This window comes from Venturia canescens, chromosome 8 (assembly GCF_019457755.1).
Source record: "Venturia canescens isolate UGA chromosome 8, ASM1945775v1, whole genome shotgun sequence".
Taxonomy (NCBI): domain Eukaryota; kingdom Metazoa; phylum Arthropoda; class Insecta; order Hymenoptera; family Ichneumonidae; genus Venturia; species Venturia canescens.
In genome coordinates, this window is record NC_057428.1 from 20,031,093 (window position 1) to 20,047,075 (window position 15,983).

The 15,983-nt window shown below is 46.8% G+C and overlaps 1 protein-coding gene and 1 long non-coding RNA gene across 2 annotated transcripts; one reads left to right on the forward strand and one right to left on the reverse strand.

Annotated features, from left to right (window-relative positions):
• Positions 1 to 1,329: 1,329 nt before the first annotated feature.
• Rh5 (Rhodopsin 5) lies at positions 1,330 to 4,998 on the reverse strand. The gene is made up of 9 exons (XM_043426857.1): positions 4,498 to 4,998; positions 3,557 to 3,748; positions 3,257 to 3,472; positions 3,037 to 3,167; positions 2,774 to 2,946; positions 2,542 to 2,699; positions 2,368 to 2,463; positions 2,130 to 2,276; positions 1,330 to 1,662 (listed from the first exon to the last, which is right to left on the reverse strand). Exons 1-8 carry the CDS (start codon positions 4,563 to 4,565, stop codon positions 2,162 to 2,164), a joined length of 1,149 nt encoding a protein of 382 aa, XP_043282792.1. The 5' UTR covers positions 4,566 to 4,998; the 3' UTR covers positions 1,330 to 1,662; positions 2,130 to 2,161.
• Positions 4,999 to 5,436: 438 nt separating this feature from the next.
• LOC122415056 (uncharacterized) lies at positions 5,437 to 7,528 on the forward strand. Its single transcript, XR_006261850.1, has 2 exons — positions 5,437 to 6,775; positions 6,987 to 7,528. It is a non-coding gene; the product is annotated as an uncharacterized lncRNA (long non-coding RNA).
• The last annotated feature ends 8,455 nt before the right edge of the window (positions 7,529 to 15,983 follow it).

Here is a 15,983-nt window from a genome sequence, read left to right on the forward strand (position 1 = left end):
GAAATTTTCGTCTTTGGGGGGAGAGGCAGCAAATCACGGATATTTCAGGGTCACGCGAGAACCGATTTTTTCCTGTATTTCTGGAGATTTTTCGTCTCGAGTACTCTGGAATTGAGTTGGGACGGAAAGTAGATAAAGTTTTTAAGAAAATTTGCTTTTCAGTGGTCTCGCCATAAAAAATTCCCGAATAGATGGAAAGTTTGGAGTTGGGAAAGCGATTCTTTGCTGAATACCATCAGCTTTTCTCGGACTCGAGTATTTCGGAACTGATTTCTCAACCGACTTGGGACGCGAGTGCGGGATAAAGTTATTGAGAAATTTATTTTTCAATGGTCTCGTCGTGAAAAATCTTTTTGAATGGAACGAAAGTTTTTGGAGTGATTTGAAAAATCTCATCAGTCCTGGAGCGCACTGAAGACAAACAAGTTCGCTGCATTGATCGACGTAAAGATCCATGCAGCTGGAGGCTGACAACGGAGAGCCCGAAATTTCGAGGCAGGTCTTCATAAAATTTGATGGTTTCTTTATGCAAGAAAAAAAAGGAGGGAGGAACGGAACATTAATTTTCATAGAGCGCAATCAGTGTGTTTCGTAGCTTTTTAGAGGGCAATCAACTTGTTTTAACAACAAATGAAAAATGTAACGGGAGGTGGTTAAAAAGTGCAGGAGAAACGAGTGCAGAAACGTCGTACGCCGGAAACCTTTTTTGAGTAATGGGCCACTATTTCCTACAAGGAACGTACAATGTGTTGGACAGAATTATTGCTCGTAGGGAGCGGAAGTGGAGCACGAGGTTGAGGAAAGTTGCCGCGATATATCACGGAGCTGAAATAACGCAAGACGAAAAAATAGCGCGTGCGTTGAATGGCTAATTCAAGCGGTTACAAAAAACCAAGCAAAGTCAAATCAAACGAAACTCCGAAAAAGTCGATCCGATTGCTTTCGAACGTTCGAATGAAATTTCTTTATGGATCGCCGAGCTTTTCGCAGCTGGCTCTCCCCGACATGCTGCTTTTCTCCGGTCGCCGGAATTTCCCGGAACTACCCTTACGAAACTACCCTTTTTTATCGGCAACCGATCACCGGAAGTGACGAAGCCGAATTCACGAGCGATAAGAAAGAAAGTCGCGGAACGCGACAGCGTTCGAGGTTCTCAACGGCATCGACTGTGAATAAACTTTCATCGACACCTGATAAAAGTCTGCGGAAGAAAATTCGACGAGAAACTTGCTTCGAGCTGCCCCCACGATAAATTGTCGTCGCTTCTCTATTCGTGGCTTTTTCACCGTGCGCGAATAGCCGATGGGAATTGCACCGAAATACCAACGCTTTTTACTGCTTCAAAATAATTTTATTTCATTTGATTTATACAAGAATATTGCTCGGCCAATAGCAGATCTCGGCCGAGCCTAACATCGCTTCGATCTTATTCGTGGCATTTCACTTTTTCGGCATATCGTTATTCATTTTAGAGTAGCCAATAATCGTCTTCGTATGTGAACTCGATTTGCCAGGGACAATGAAAAAAAATCAAATAAAATACGACACCGAGCGGCGAACGGCAAGGCCTCCGCCGGTGGTGGTGATCGCGTAGTCTTGATCAATAGCGCAGGCCTCGCCCGACCTTCCTGTGTCGGTGATTGATGCTCAACAGGTTGCATTCTGTTAAACTCGTGATCATTAATCCCACCGAGCAGTTAAACACTCTTTGTTATTGTAACAATAAGCTTAACGAGACATCTACGATCGGAATTTCGCTCAAACATTTCCCATTTTATGAGAGTTGTAAGGTAAAAATGTCGTTAAAACCGGAGAAAAGAAATTCTTCAGATTACTCGGTGTTCTGGAGACGAATGGATCGAGAACCGTTGTCTGAAGCTGCGAGCGAAATTCCTCAAATTGTCGTTAAATTTTATTCGCTTTTCTGCTCGAACAGAAATTATTATAAAATTTTCTGCAAAAGATTTTTCTACACAAAATGCAAAAGATTTCTTTATCGAATCCGTGATCTACTCGAAATATGAAAAAAGAGCAAAATTCTTTCGTCCTTCTCGTTTTGTTTTGGAACAATTGGAAAAATGCTGAAAGTTTCTGTAAATTTGAGGATTAAGAAAATGAGTTTAACTCACGTTGACCGAGTTCAGAAATGTGAATGTGTAAATTATGACTCGTCGCCGGTGACCTTTTCGGTGGTAGCCGAAGTGGAGTCGTGGACGGTTGCTTCGGGCTCGTGAATGCCCATCCATTGACAACGCTTCTGCAGCTCTTGTCGGTATCTTCGAAGGAAGAGGGAAAATGAAGTTGCAAACTCGGAAAATCGATTTTCTCTTGGGAGGGGGAAGCAGCGAAAGAAAAATGTGGAAATACCTCGGATGGTTGATGGCATAGATCCAAGGATCGATGCACGAGACCGTTTTGGCGAAGACGGCTGGCAGCATCGTCGAGAACGGAGTGAGCGATTCACTGTTTAAAAGAGAGAAGAGAGTCGCCTGTAATTTCCAATTATCCGGGAGGCCGAGGAGGGCAAAGGTGGATAATTACCGATTGCCGAAGGCTCCCGTCATGGCGACAATCGCGTAAGGTGTCCACGAGCAGACGAAAAGGAAGAAGATGGTGAACGCCACTTTGGCGATTCTCATTTCAACGCTCCTTTCCTTGTCTTGATTCGAGCACAGGGATTTGACATTCATTTTCTTGGCCTGTAGCCAAATATAAAATCGAGCGTTAATTCCCTCCGGGGTTCCAGAGATTTTCGACCAACAAGCAAACTCACTTGATCACGAAGCATTTTTTCGTGTCTGCGAACGGATTTGAAGAGCTGTGAATAGAAATAGACGATGAGCATCATCGGGATGGCGTACGCCCAGACGAAGATGCAAGCGACGAAGACTTTTGTGTCCTGATCATCGGAGAGGAAGTCGAAACTGCACGTCGTCAGGAAGCCCTCTGAAAGGGAAGGCGGAACGTGAGAATACCTCGGAAAATTTGAGGCGGTGCGCAGGTGAAAGTGTTCGCGGAGCTCCTGCCAAGACTCACCTGGTACGTAGCGGCCCCAAACCCTTGCCATGGGCAAGATGGTGAACGGCATTGACCAGAACCACGTCAAGGCCACGATCACGCCGGCTTGTTTTCCGTTGAGCCTTCCGTCGATCGGGCACGAAATGGTTCTGCACGGAGGAAGTTGAAAAAGTCGATAAAAGCGAATGGAAAATATGTGGCAATTGTAATTTGACGTGTGCCAAGTTGGCTCTCGTACTTGTAGCGATCGAAGGCGATCGCGGCGTTGTTGATGGCCGATCCAATGCCGGAGACGCTTCCGAGGGCTGCGTAGATGTCGCATCCGAGTTCCCAGCCGACGACGCGTTCGAGGAAGCTGTTTACAATGAGCATTGGCATTTCGACCATCATGACAAGATCGAAGAGCGCTAGATTGATGACGAAGAGGTTCGAGGGCGTCCGGAGGGCCTTCGATCTGTCAAAAGCGCGACGATTCCTCGTGGTGATGAGTGAAAACTGAATGAGCGAGGCCGCAAGTGTGTTTGGCTTGTGAACTTACGTCGTGAAGATCCAGACGACGCAGCCATTTCCAACGGCGGAAAGTATCATGAGCATGAAGTAGAGGAGTGCGAGACCAATGTGCCAGTATTTGCCTGGAGCAAGGAAGCCTCGCCAGTGTGGATGAACGAGTTCCGAGTGTTCCGGTGGAATGTTCCATCCCAACAAGCGTTCTTGCATCCCCTGGACGGGTCTGGCGAGGGGTTAGAAAAGTGCAAAAATTTCACAATCCCATAATACAATCGACAACACGCAATTAGTGGAATCATCGGAAGCGAGAAGTTTGTTTGAGTGAGCATGGTTCCGCAATAACGCGGACGGTATTAATTAATTCATCGGGGTTCAAGTAGAATGGCAAATTGATGGTGGACAACGAGGCCCCTCGGTGCGCGGCGTTCGCTTGACGCATCATTGTCAATAGCACGGAAGCGAGGGGGGGGAGCGAGAAAGCTAGGGATAGGAAAGAACGAGAGTCCTTGATGTCTGTCGCAGTGGCTGAGCCGAGGGGTGATGAGAACGCCAGAGAATATTCTGCTCGTCCCTGCCCCTCCCTGCGGAGCTGACAATACGAAATGATTAGTTCGGATCGCGCTTCAAAATATAGATACAGCAACGAGGAGAGGCTGGAATCAAAGCAGTGTTCCGATGGCAGGCTTCCTCGACATCAACGCCGGAATAGTTGGCTCATTCTTTTTTCCACATCGCGACTCCTCAGCCCCTCCGCGTTCAGCTACTCTCCGTCTCGTCAATGTCTTTCATCGCGTTGTCGTCCTGTCCCTTGCTTTCTCACCCCGTGGGTTCGAGGAACATTCTCCAGTGCCGCTGGCAAAAACGGAGCGTATATGCGCGCACAGATCGAAAAATCTTAAGCACTCGTGCCTCTCTGTACTTACTGAGACACAATGACGGGAGATTATCAAAGAAATAATCAAGTGCACCCACCCAACGCCTCCGACTCCTCCGACGAAGGCCTGCATCGGGCTGATGAGGGTGCTTTCGTTGAAGTACATCTTGATCCTGTTATTTTGTCTTGCGACTCTTCCTCCTTTCCCCTTTCTTCCGCGATGCTCTCGTGTCTCGGTTTTTTATTTCAGTGATAAAGAGCGCTCGAGTTGGCCGCGAGTCCCTTCCTCTCTTTCGTATGTACAAAGTTCCCTCGAGCCACGGGCCGGAGAGCAGAGTGCAGTGCAAATATAAAAACTGCCTCGGATCCGATGGGCGCGATTACGCTTCGCGTATAGATTTTCAAGTATAATCGAATATTTGGTCTTTCGTTAGCAAAGCTTGCTCGTTTCTCGCTGCGATTGGCCGTTTAATCATACACCAAACCGCCGGCAAAGCAATATCTAACCCAGGAGAATATTATCTTATTGGGACTGCGATACTTTGAAGTGAGACGCGGTGCCTAGGTGGGGAATGCTTTCCGCAACTCACTTGAACTCCACGAATAGTAGCATCCCTTTTTATACCGCTGCGTTCCCTTCGCCTCTGCGCGCTTAGATCACCACGGATTGCGTGCCTGTTGATAATTTAATTCGATTTGAAACAGATGCCAAAGAAACCTTTAGTTTGGCTGAGGCCAGCCCGTCACGCGATATTTTATATCAACCCTATAACCGAGTCTCATTGTTTATCCCACCCCTTTTGCCCTTCCAGATTACGGCCCCCTCGCTCCTTCCCTCTCCGCGTCCCGCGAGCCGCGCATCTTTCACCTCCGAGTTCCGCAAACAGGTCATCCGACAAATGTCATTTCTTCCTTCCACTACATCAAAATGAGAAAAAAAAACATCAATCCCATTGCCAACGTTTTATCTTTTTGCAAGCTCCCCAATATTTCCGAGGGTATGCGCCGCCGTCGATTTCATCTCGAGCAATTGGCTAATCAAACGACATTGCGAATCCTTTCTCATAGTCGAATGTAATCACTCGAGTTTTTGCTCTCGCAATCGCGAGAGCCTCGGTTCGAGCACGAGAGAAATGCACTCGTCGCGGTGTACAATCGTGAAGAAGATTTTTACATTTTCTTCGATAATAAGATTGTAGTTAACCCGTAGACACCGCACGGTGCAAATTTACGCACAGGACAATTTCGAGTGTCCGGAACTTGAAAATTCCTTTCTTCAATTTTCGACCATTTTTCTATAATAAAACTCGATTTATCAATTTTTCGTTTGCTGAGGAATTGGTACCCCTAAAAAGTCTCGTTGTAAGATAAATTCCACACATTCGTGGACGAAATAAAAACGTTTTGAAAAGTCCAAATGCAAATTTGCACCGGCGCGATGACCGTGTGACCTCAAAGGGAGTGTCGTGTCTACGGGTTGAAAAGAATTTCTGAAACTGTGCTGGGTGTGTCCGGATACAGAAGTGTCGTTACAAAACCTAAAATCGTGAGTGTCGCGACGTTCTGATTATTCTCCACCGGAGCACGCCAGCAGGCCGAGTTCCGATTCCTTATTTCGCACATCCAATTACTGATAGAAATATTAAAAAATGGAAGTTTGCCAAACGTTGACATCGGTGAATCGACGCATCGATTGCTCCGCAATACGATTAACGAATCATTGCGAATCGGGTTGATCGAACAAAAACAGAGATTGTCACCGTTCGTTATGATAATTAAGGCAAACGTATATTTTCGACGAGAAATCTATAGCCGGATGGAAGCTGCAGGAATATAAGTGTACAACAGGCAAAGTCGTAATATATTCCAGCCAGGAATCGAAGCTAGATGCGCCGAGGAATTAACAACGTTATCGTCATTGTAGTTTCTAGCACATCGCGCGGATGGATTGGAACACGGTGTGTCGAAGCGATGGAAAAGCTTCGGGATTCCGGGAGTCAGAGGGAGAGAGGGCGCTCGCGGTTCCGTCGATGCAAAGGAATAAGCTCGACGCGCATCCATACGGCTTTCCATCTACCCTTCGAAATGATGGCCCAACCAAGAGACAAAGGAATGTAGATTGCAGGGACGCGGATTAACGAGGATTAACACTAATTGGTCGGGAGCGGGTTTTGGCGCATCCGCGAGACGACAAGCTGGTTGCCGGTTGCCGGGGGGAGTCGAGGAGGCCCGTGCGGACGGATCTCTCGTTCCAGGCGAGTGGATTCAGGTGGTTTGACTCAGGGCTTGACGATCCTCGCTGTGTAGCCAAGCCAGGCCTCTCTCAGCCTCGCACTTATTCCGAGTCAACAGGAATTCTCGTCGTTATCGAAATACGTATGTATGTTATGCGCGCATCCACCTATATCTCCTCCGTATCCCATCAATCTATCCAGCTTTGAATCCAGCTCGCAGTTATTGTCATAACGAACTCTCTCCATCAATAATCCTTCTGCTAATGCTCCTCCCTCCCCCCGCTACGACTGAAGACTGAATAAATATATTTTTAAATAAAACTAATGAGCATTCTAATTAATGTATTTTCCAGGCTATTGGATTAACGGGTTATGCCACTTTCTCGTAACTCGGTTTCCCATATCCTGAGGAGGAATATCGAAAGGAGTGTAATCAGCCCTGAGATGGAGTATTCGTTGTAATTCGTTCCTGATCGATTGGCTTGTGTCCGATCGATCTTCCATTCGGTACCTGCGAAATGGAGTGCTTTGGGGGAAAAAGCGAAAATATTGACTGTGCAATGCCAATCGTTTCACTGCGCCATCCAAATTCATTTTTTCACAAATACTTCAAAGATTCCTCGCTTCCCGGTGGTTAACTTTTCTTCTAAAAAGTGCTGCGACGGAACAAAGGAACTCGGCGTTGTATTGAGCGATGCTGAGCGTCCTGACTTTTGCTGATGATCTTCCATGACGTTGAAACGAGTTTTTGGGGGAGATTGAACATCGAATGGTAAACATGCCTCCTCATATGGACACTTGTGGTTTAAAATAATTCTTTAATTGAGGGATAATTGTATATTTTCGATGGGAATACGTGCCAAACGAATAAAGGATGCTTCGCATTGCGGATATATTTTCTGCCTCGAGTACGTTTTTCGTCCTGCGTATATTTTGTCGCCGGATGAAATGTCACGCTGCCCATTTTCGTCTCGCGCAACAAACGCTCGTCGCATTATCGTTCTATTTACGAATCAACTCATGTGCTCTCGAATTTACATGGCAGACGGAGCGAGATGCTCCGATCTGAGCCTGAAATAATGAGCAATTATCCTGCTACATAAACGAAAAAAAGATTGAAAATTACTGTACCGTCGCGGATGCAGACGCCCGAAGCAGAGGAACTTGTGGAACAATAATCATCCCTTTGACAGCTGCAAACGACACAAAAATGGAAAAAATGTGGAAAAATGGAGCCCATTCAGAGCGACAGTTTTCATCGCTGTTTTAATATCGTACAAACGGCTCAAGATCATCGCGAAACGGTGAAACTTTGCGGAGCTCCGTTCGCAGAGAACGAGTCGTTGCGATCGATGGCAAAATCAGATTCGTCATATCGATCTTTCGTCGTTTTAAGGATGAGACTCAGCGGACTCGAGGAAAGGGAGGCTCGAGCGGGCGCTGCCGCCCTCCTGCGGAGCATTCGTATACACACGCGATAGAGCGCGGTAATAAAGCGAATAAAAGGTAACTCGATTGTGTTCGACAAAGCAGGGGGAGTCGAGACGTCATAGGAGGGGGCAAACGTACGCACGTGGGTTCGCGAAGAGGACGAGGTTCAAGATCGAATTGCTTGAACTCTTTGAAAAAATCACCATAATTTTTCAAATTGCCTTTCTATGTACAAGATGAAAGGGCTCTCTCTCTCTCTCTCGACGGAGAGTCGTTTCTCGAGTCGAAGAGAGCAGCGCGGCTCGATTTGGCGTGTGCCCGGCACCCCGCTCGTCCTTGCCAATACTTCGAGGCCAATTCGTCGAGAATATAACCGGAGAGCGAAGGGTATATAAAAAAGAAAAAGGGAGTGAAAGAAGAGAAAGCGAGAGAGAGAGAGAGAGAGGCGAAGCTGCGGAGATCCGTTTGTCGAATGCTTTTTCCTCTTTTACAAATTTGCTTCACTTTATAGTCGTGGAATTGAACAACTTTGGAGAAAATTTTCTGGACCGATGCGATTCTTAGATGCGAACTTTTCGTTTGTAGAGAAGAAAAAAAAAGGAGCGCAAAGTTAAGCTCCGAATGTGGAACAACTCGGTTGAAAAGTTTTCGTGCCCTTAAGTAATTCAATGCCTCGCCACCGCACACGACTTTATTTCCGTTTAGCCAATAATATTTCGAGACATATCAACAGAGAGTTAGAAACGGACATTTCCGAAGCTCCGCAAAACCAACGCATTCTTCCAAGAGCTCCCGTTCGAAGAATCCGTCATTCGCGAACACTGCCCACACGAATAGAAAGCGATTTTTCATTCGTCTAATATTCTCCGTAGAGATTCAGATTTTCTCGAGTGTAAAGCGATTGGCTGTGGCGGGCATCCTCGAGCGGTTAGTCCGCGAGTGGGGTACACGCGGTTTATATCACGGAGTTGGATGCCTGCGGGCGATTCGGAACGGAGGCGCAGCCTTTACTCGTCGTCGCAACGACTTTCCTCGGTATATTGTAAATTCCTCCACGTACAAATACACCATTGACGGAGCCTCGTCGCGCGTCTCGGGGAGAGCGCACCGGCTGGTGTTAAAGGGAGGCATGCGAGCCTACAGAGAGCGGGCACACACGCCCGCATATTCATAAATACACGACACGAGTACTCGAATGAGCCAGAGAGAGCACACCCTCGGTGAATTTAAGCTTCGCGAGTATGGAACAAAACAACAAAGGAATACCGCTAACAAGGATGGCACAATGACTATCAGCTCGATGTGAAAGCAGGCGCGTGCGTAATGCGCGTTTGCAGCATCCGCGAAAGGCTTGATGCTTGCTTCAGCGTCTCCCTTCCTCCCCGAACCTCCCCGTTCCATCTTCGTTTGTGTAAAGCCCTGTACGCTTCTGCCTCGGCTAAGATGTACTTAGTGCTACATCCCAACACGCGTTTCCGCTACAATACCCGTTACGTGTGTACGGTGCGTATATCCGCGTACAAACGTTAACATGCGTCCGTAGACAGCGCGAGTGCTCGAAGTAAAACCCTCGCAACACACGGACTCTCGGATTAAAATTAGCTGTGATTAAGTTCCATTGTTGGAACGGTTCTCCATTGAGCTCCAACCGGAGATTCGTCATTTCGGTGTTCGCAAGCCTGGAGGAGGTTTGCTCAATTTTATGGCCAAAGAACCGCGCAGGAGTGCGTGGGCTTCATCGCGGTGCAGATCCGAAAAAAAGGAGTCGCGATTTCGGACTTCTTTTTTTGCGGAGAACATCGCCGGGACGCGGGACAACGATTGATCCAGTTTTTCCCGGAGAAGGTAAAAGTGATAAAACCGAGATCAGATTTTGGGAGGTGGAATAATTGAACGGGGCTTGGCGTCGAACGGATTGGGAGGACGAGAGCCAGGCGCAGCGGGAGAATCTCTGTACTTGGATTTATGAGGGAGATAGAAGCTAATACGCGTACAGATGCGGGATCCGTGATCATGCATCCGTACACACGGGGAGGGAGGCACGGTGTATTACGCACGGTAAAAGTAATGGGAGGGTGTGCGCAGAGCACAGAGGATAGAGGGAAGCTCAGCCGCTCACATCGCCGGTGGCGTAGCGTAAAAGGAGCATTGCATTCGCGCGCCCACAGCCCCGGCCCTCCCTCCTCTCTGTTGTCCCGAGCACGTGAATGGACTCGGCTTAATTTTAGCCCCCGAAGCCGAGTATGCATGGTTATTCCACAAGAGCCTCGTTCCGTTTTCCTCGTATGGGACAGACTCGAATTGGCCTCGAGGGATTCTCCATCTTTTGTCTTGGAACAATGCCGGGCGTTGCACAAAAGTGACCAAGTGCCCGTAATACCGGCCATTATACAACGCCCTATCTCCCTCCCCCTTTCATCGTCCTCTTTTTATCTCTTCCTCTCTCTCCGTTCGTGCATGTGCAGATACGCACACGTGCAGATACTGTTGTCTAGTCGCGGTGTCTCTATCCGTCCTCGACGAGTCCGACAAGTGCTATCAGCCTATCCGCGCTCTTGCCTCGTTTCCGCTTCTCCAGGCGACGATCCCTCGCTTATTCTTCGCCGCGCTTCTGCTGCTCCCGCGCGGCCGCTTGTTTCCCTGTGACGCTTCGACAGATCTTCCATATTCATTTCGTCCGTGTCTCGTGTTTGCTCGACCGGTGCATACATATCCTGAGGAATCCGCTCGATGGCGGTGATGCAAGCAGCGCCCTTTCTGCCCAGGTCGCCCCCTGCTACGAGCGCAGCTGCAATTATTGCGGCTCCGAATAGCCGAGGATGATTTATTCATCGCCGGCCGCATCGGCTCTTTTTAATTTTTCTCATCTCGCTCACTCATCGCGCGCTTACAGATCTTCTCGTGGCCTCGATTTCCGAACGGGAGGCAAGTCCTGTCGCCGCGCTTCGACCCCTTAATTCTGCTCTATTATTGATGAGGCCTCGCAGGACTGTTGTAAGTTGAGACCTTGCGATATGGGGGGATGTGTCTGGGTCAGAGGCTTCTCAACGGATATTTAAATGATCCGATTCCTTCGCGACTCGCGTCGATTCTCACTCCGCCGAAATAATGTAAAAGAGAGCTTTCGAGCCGACCTTTTCGTATACGATCAAACGAATTTTTTCGCTAATCAGCCGACACACGCGCCATTCGAATACATTAGAACAGCGAGTATGACAGATGCAAGAATAATTCTAACGGTGCGATATGGAAGGAAGGTCTATTTCAAATGGCAGGAACAGAAACTTATTGTAATGAAGTGAGATTCCTGTGACACGAGAAAATATCGGATTCGTATTTGAAAGTCGATTATGATCCCCATTTGGGTTTGGGCTCTCTATAAACGAATGACGATCGACGCTTTCTGGTTCATCGTATCGATGGTATCGACTTAACTTCGTGTCACACGCTCCGAAATATATTCCAGCGGCAGCAGCATCGAGTGTTATTGATCACATTGGCCCGGATGATTCGAAAATAATTGAAAAAGCGCTCAATTATCGATAATCGATTATCGATTTCATCTTGTCCCAGCAGCAGCAGCAGCAGCTCTACTTCGCCACGGTGCACGCTCCTCGAGTCTAAGGGATCGCGCTGCACGGGGCGAGGACGAAGAGCAAGAAGTACATCGACGGAGTAAAAATAGGGCAGAGCCAAGTGTTGGATCAGCGGTGTATTATTGGATCAGGATCGTGGCTATTAATCCTCGATCTTCTCATCTGAGTGTAGCACGAAAGCGTCATGAATAATTCACCCAGCCAGCCAGACGCATTGATTTCTCACCGAGACGGAGGGGATATTACCCGAATAATTCAAAGAAATGAGGCTCCAACGAGGACGAGCTCTTCTCTTCCACCAACCAAGATTCAACCTCCTTCGAATCGCATAACGTTTACACGCTATAACATTCGCGCAAACCAATCACCGCGAGCGTTTTCCCCACCAGCGGGATCCCTTTGCCTCTTTTATCATGCGCGCACTAACGAACGATTAAGCCCGGCAAGATTATCAGAAATTCTTTATTGCATCAGCTCCGAAATTCAATGAATTACCGCGAACCCTGCTAATCATTTTATGTGCGCCCTCTCCAGACCGAACGAACGCTCGGCACACGTGCGTGCGCCTCCTTTTACCGGGGACAATTTAATCCTTCCGCGGAGTAACATGTGCTGCAGAGGAGAAGAACAAAAATATATCGCGCACAATATCGCGATCCCCGAACCACGCGTCACATGCCATTACGAGGCTCCTCTCGCCTCTCATAAATATTCAGCGTGCTTTTCTTTCACCCATTTCCGTTCTCAGGTACCTCTCCCAAGAAAATTTCCCACATTTTTTCATCTCGAGCGAGTATAAATTGAGCCAGCGAAATCGCTACACTTCAATCCACCGAGTTTTTATTTTTCTTCGCAAACCCTCTCCACCACGCCTTCCCACACTCGTTTCCTCGCGAGCGAAGAGCAAACCGGGAGAAAACTATCCCCAGTTCGCTTATTACTCGCCCTCACATTTTTCCTATCCGCGCATATTTCACACTCCGCTTCAAACTCTCGTGAGACCGTTATCGAAGTCACCGGAATGAAAACTGCGCCGAAAAACACCCTCGATTTTCCAACTCAATCCTCAACTATCGCTATTTCGAGGCTCTCGAAGCTAATTAATATCTCATTGCTTTCCACATCACACGCAGCACTTCTTGAACACGTGTATTCGAAGTCGCCAAATTGAGCGACTATTTTCAATCGACGGTGACGTGAGAGCAGCGCTCACTTTCCGTAGCAGTCAGAAATTCAAAAAGACGCTTATATAAGTGGAGGAATTAATAATTTCCTGCGAATTTTTTGGGTCCAACGACAGAATAAAAAGTTCAAAATTACCGTCGTTACGGCAATAGAAACCGCGAGAAGAAAGTGAAATTATCACGATTTTGACACTGCGAAGAGCAAATTTTCACGAATATGGAATAAAATTTCCAGGAATAAGCGAAGGATTTGAATTTATATAAAAATCCGCACTGTAAAAAGCTGCGTACATTCGAAGCCTTTTCCCGTCTCTATCGCTGCAGCGAAGTAAATTTAATTTTCCAATGCTCTGCTTCGCGTCAAGAATGGTGTTCGACATTCGAGTACCGAATTCGATATCGAAAGCACTTTTCAGTGGCGCTTTGAACGGTGTCACTTTCCTCGCACTTGGTGATCATTCTTTCGTAATTAGTCGACAAACAGAGCAGCTGCGAGAACGCAAAGGAGTGCTCGATGTATTGGGATTTTTCGATGTGCTCGAACTCTCCGGAGCAGACGGTCGTGCATAGTGAAGAGCGATGAGAGCGAGGCTCATTAGAGAACGAAGTTGCGTTGAAGCCTCGGACGATTGGAGAGTTTGGCGGAAATTTGATATCTTGAATTTGGAGGAAACTGTGAGGCTTGTTTCGTGAAGGGAAGCAGGTTGAGCGAACGAGAAATTCGGTGAGTTTTTCGAGAGCAGCGTCGCGCGCTCTGCTCCGAACGAGAAAATTCATACACTCTGAGAATCGTAGGGCGATGGAAAGATATCGATGGTGTGGGAAGGCAGCAGCGTGTCCCGGCTCCGGAGCTCGAGATGCTCGTATTCTGTACGTCCGCGTTTTACATAATTGATTAAAGACTGTTTGGCAAGCCAGCCAACAGTCTCTGTTGTTATAAAGCTCTTCTATATCGCCCAGACACAATTCCACCACAATAATATTACAGAGGCCTCTCTATTCTGTGCGGTGTCATGCCCGACACGAGCTCTCGCTCCTTTCATTCTCAAAACCAGAGCCCTCTGACATTAGTAGCTCCAACAACATTGTTTCCGCAAATTTCTCTTGTGCTGACCAGCAAATACACCGGCGAGTCTCTTTTCACTTTATTTCAACGGAAAGCTAATTGCATGCGCGCAATTCATTCAAACTTTCTCTGCCGTCCGGCCGTTTTCTTCTCATTTTTCGTCTCCTACTTTTCCTGCGGTTTCATCAAAGCTCGAATTTTTCGACTCTGAACCTCTTGCGCTTCGATAAAGTCAAAGTAACTCAAAGGATTTTGTTGATTCGGCGAATCATTCCGCACCGTTTTTTGTGCAGTTTCGTCTTCGCTACGTGCCACATGATTTCCAGCAATCGGGCGTACCGACGCGCGTTTTTTTCTTCTTTTTTTTCGTAAATCTCCCTTTCAGTAAATCGGACCGAAATTCTGTAATATTTTCCAACGCGAATGAACGGCGCACGGATAGAGACGTGGATCAAATCCACGTGGTGCGCGAATCAGGTAAATGTAATTGAAAATGTGTAAATATACACGGGAACGTATAGAGAGCAAAGAGATTTCCAAAATGAAAATAAATCCACGATTCCCGAGTTCTCCGAATAAAAATAAGAGCACCGCGCGTGCTTTGACAAATCGACCTCGCGTAAGGGCGAATAAATATTGCCGATAGAATCGAGCGAAAGAAATGTGCGATGGCTGCGAATACGAAAAAGTAATTTTCGGTAATTATAATTTCTTCCAGCACGATACTCATAAATACGATTATGAATATATTAAAAATAGAGCCAACGAGAAATGTCCGACCAGCAGACATGAAAACGTACTTGCGGATAAATTCGAAGAAAAATAAATCGAAACCAGGAGAAATTCAGCCAACTCAAACGATCCGACTTCGCTCATCTATCGGAAACTTTATTACTCTTTTCCTCGCGTGTTATTATACCCTGAGATATGTAGATTTAGTAGAGACGCCGGATTGCGGAGAAGGAGGCAGCGCAGAGCCGAGAGTTGCCGGCATCGCGCGCTGCGAGAAACTCTTTACCTTTGATCTCGATCCTCGTTTCCCTTCGTGGACATTACTGCCTCGAGAGGGATTTATTCCGGTCCCTCGTAAAGGTTCGTATATCGTATTACCGATAAAAAATGTTAATAATAACAACAACGACGACGTTATTAACAATAATAATGAAATAAAAAAAGAATTCGAAACACTGCCAAAGACGCATTGTATTTTTATCTTTTGTCAAGCCCCGTTTGATGGAAATCCATCGATGTAAAAGGAACTCGGAAAAAAGGACTTTCGTGTACCGCTATTCCAGCTCGAACGTATTTTCTCGTCGCGGGTCAACGATCGATAATTATTTCGCACCGCAAAATCGTCGAGGAAAAATGAAACTCGAACTCTTTGAAATTTATCGTTCCACATCTCGTGTCGCTGAAAACGAAGCGATGTAAAAACTACGAAACAATATAAAACCGAGCTGGCACTCCGGAGCTCACGCAAAAACAATTAAAAAGTCAATATTCCGGGCGGGAATAAAAGAATCGTCGTTGCAACGAAACATGTTGAAAACGAGTGTAAAAATAGTTTTCGTTCGCATAATTATAAAGCTAGAAGGAAAGTTGCAGAATTTTAGTTCACACCGCGATTATTCAACTCGTTAAAATGATCCGGAGCCCGCGATAGCATCGACTGAATCGAGAGCAAAAATGAACTGCTTCCCACACGATTTTTACTTTGCATCGAAGAAGCAACACGTTCGATTCTCAGACTCCAAAGGAAGCCCTCGAAATATCTTCGAACATCGCCAAATCTACGAAGCCAGCAACGGTGCAGCAGCTTTCGAAGAACCAACGTTTTTTTGCCCCGAAAGTATAATTAACAAGCTGCAGAGCAGGCCGGAGGAGGAGGTTCGTTAGGAGAAAATAAAGAAAAAGCATGAAATCCGGGGATAACTAATGTGGAAAGTTTAGTGCATTATGGTATGGAACACCGCACGATTGTTTATGGCCACACGGAGCTATGTGAGCTCGAATACGTACGAGGATATATGGGAATACGTAGCAATGTATAACTCGAGGTGTGCGTGTGTGCGG

What these genes read in the sequence shown, in the direction of transcription:
- Rh5 (XM_043426857.1), bottom strand. Translation starts at nt 4,565, where the DNA reads ATGTACTTCAACGAAAGCACCCTCATCAGCCCGATGCAGGCCTTCGTC. An exon ending in TTGGGGCCGCTACGTACCAG is followed by an intron (nt 2,947 to 3,036) that starts GTGAGTCTTGGC and finishes CTTCCCTTTCAG; the next exon opens with AGGGCTTCCTGACGACGTGC. An exon ending in ACGGGAGCCTTCGGCAATCG is followed by an intron (nt 2,464 to 2,541) that starts GTAATTATCCAC and finishes TCTTTTAAACAG; the next exon opens with TGAATCGCTCACTCCGTTCT.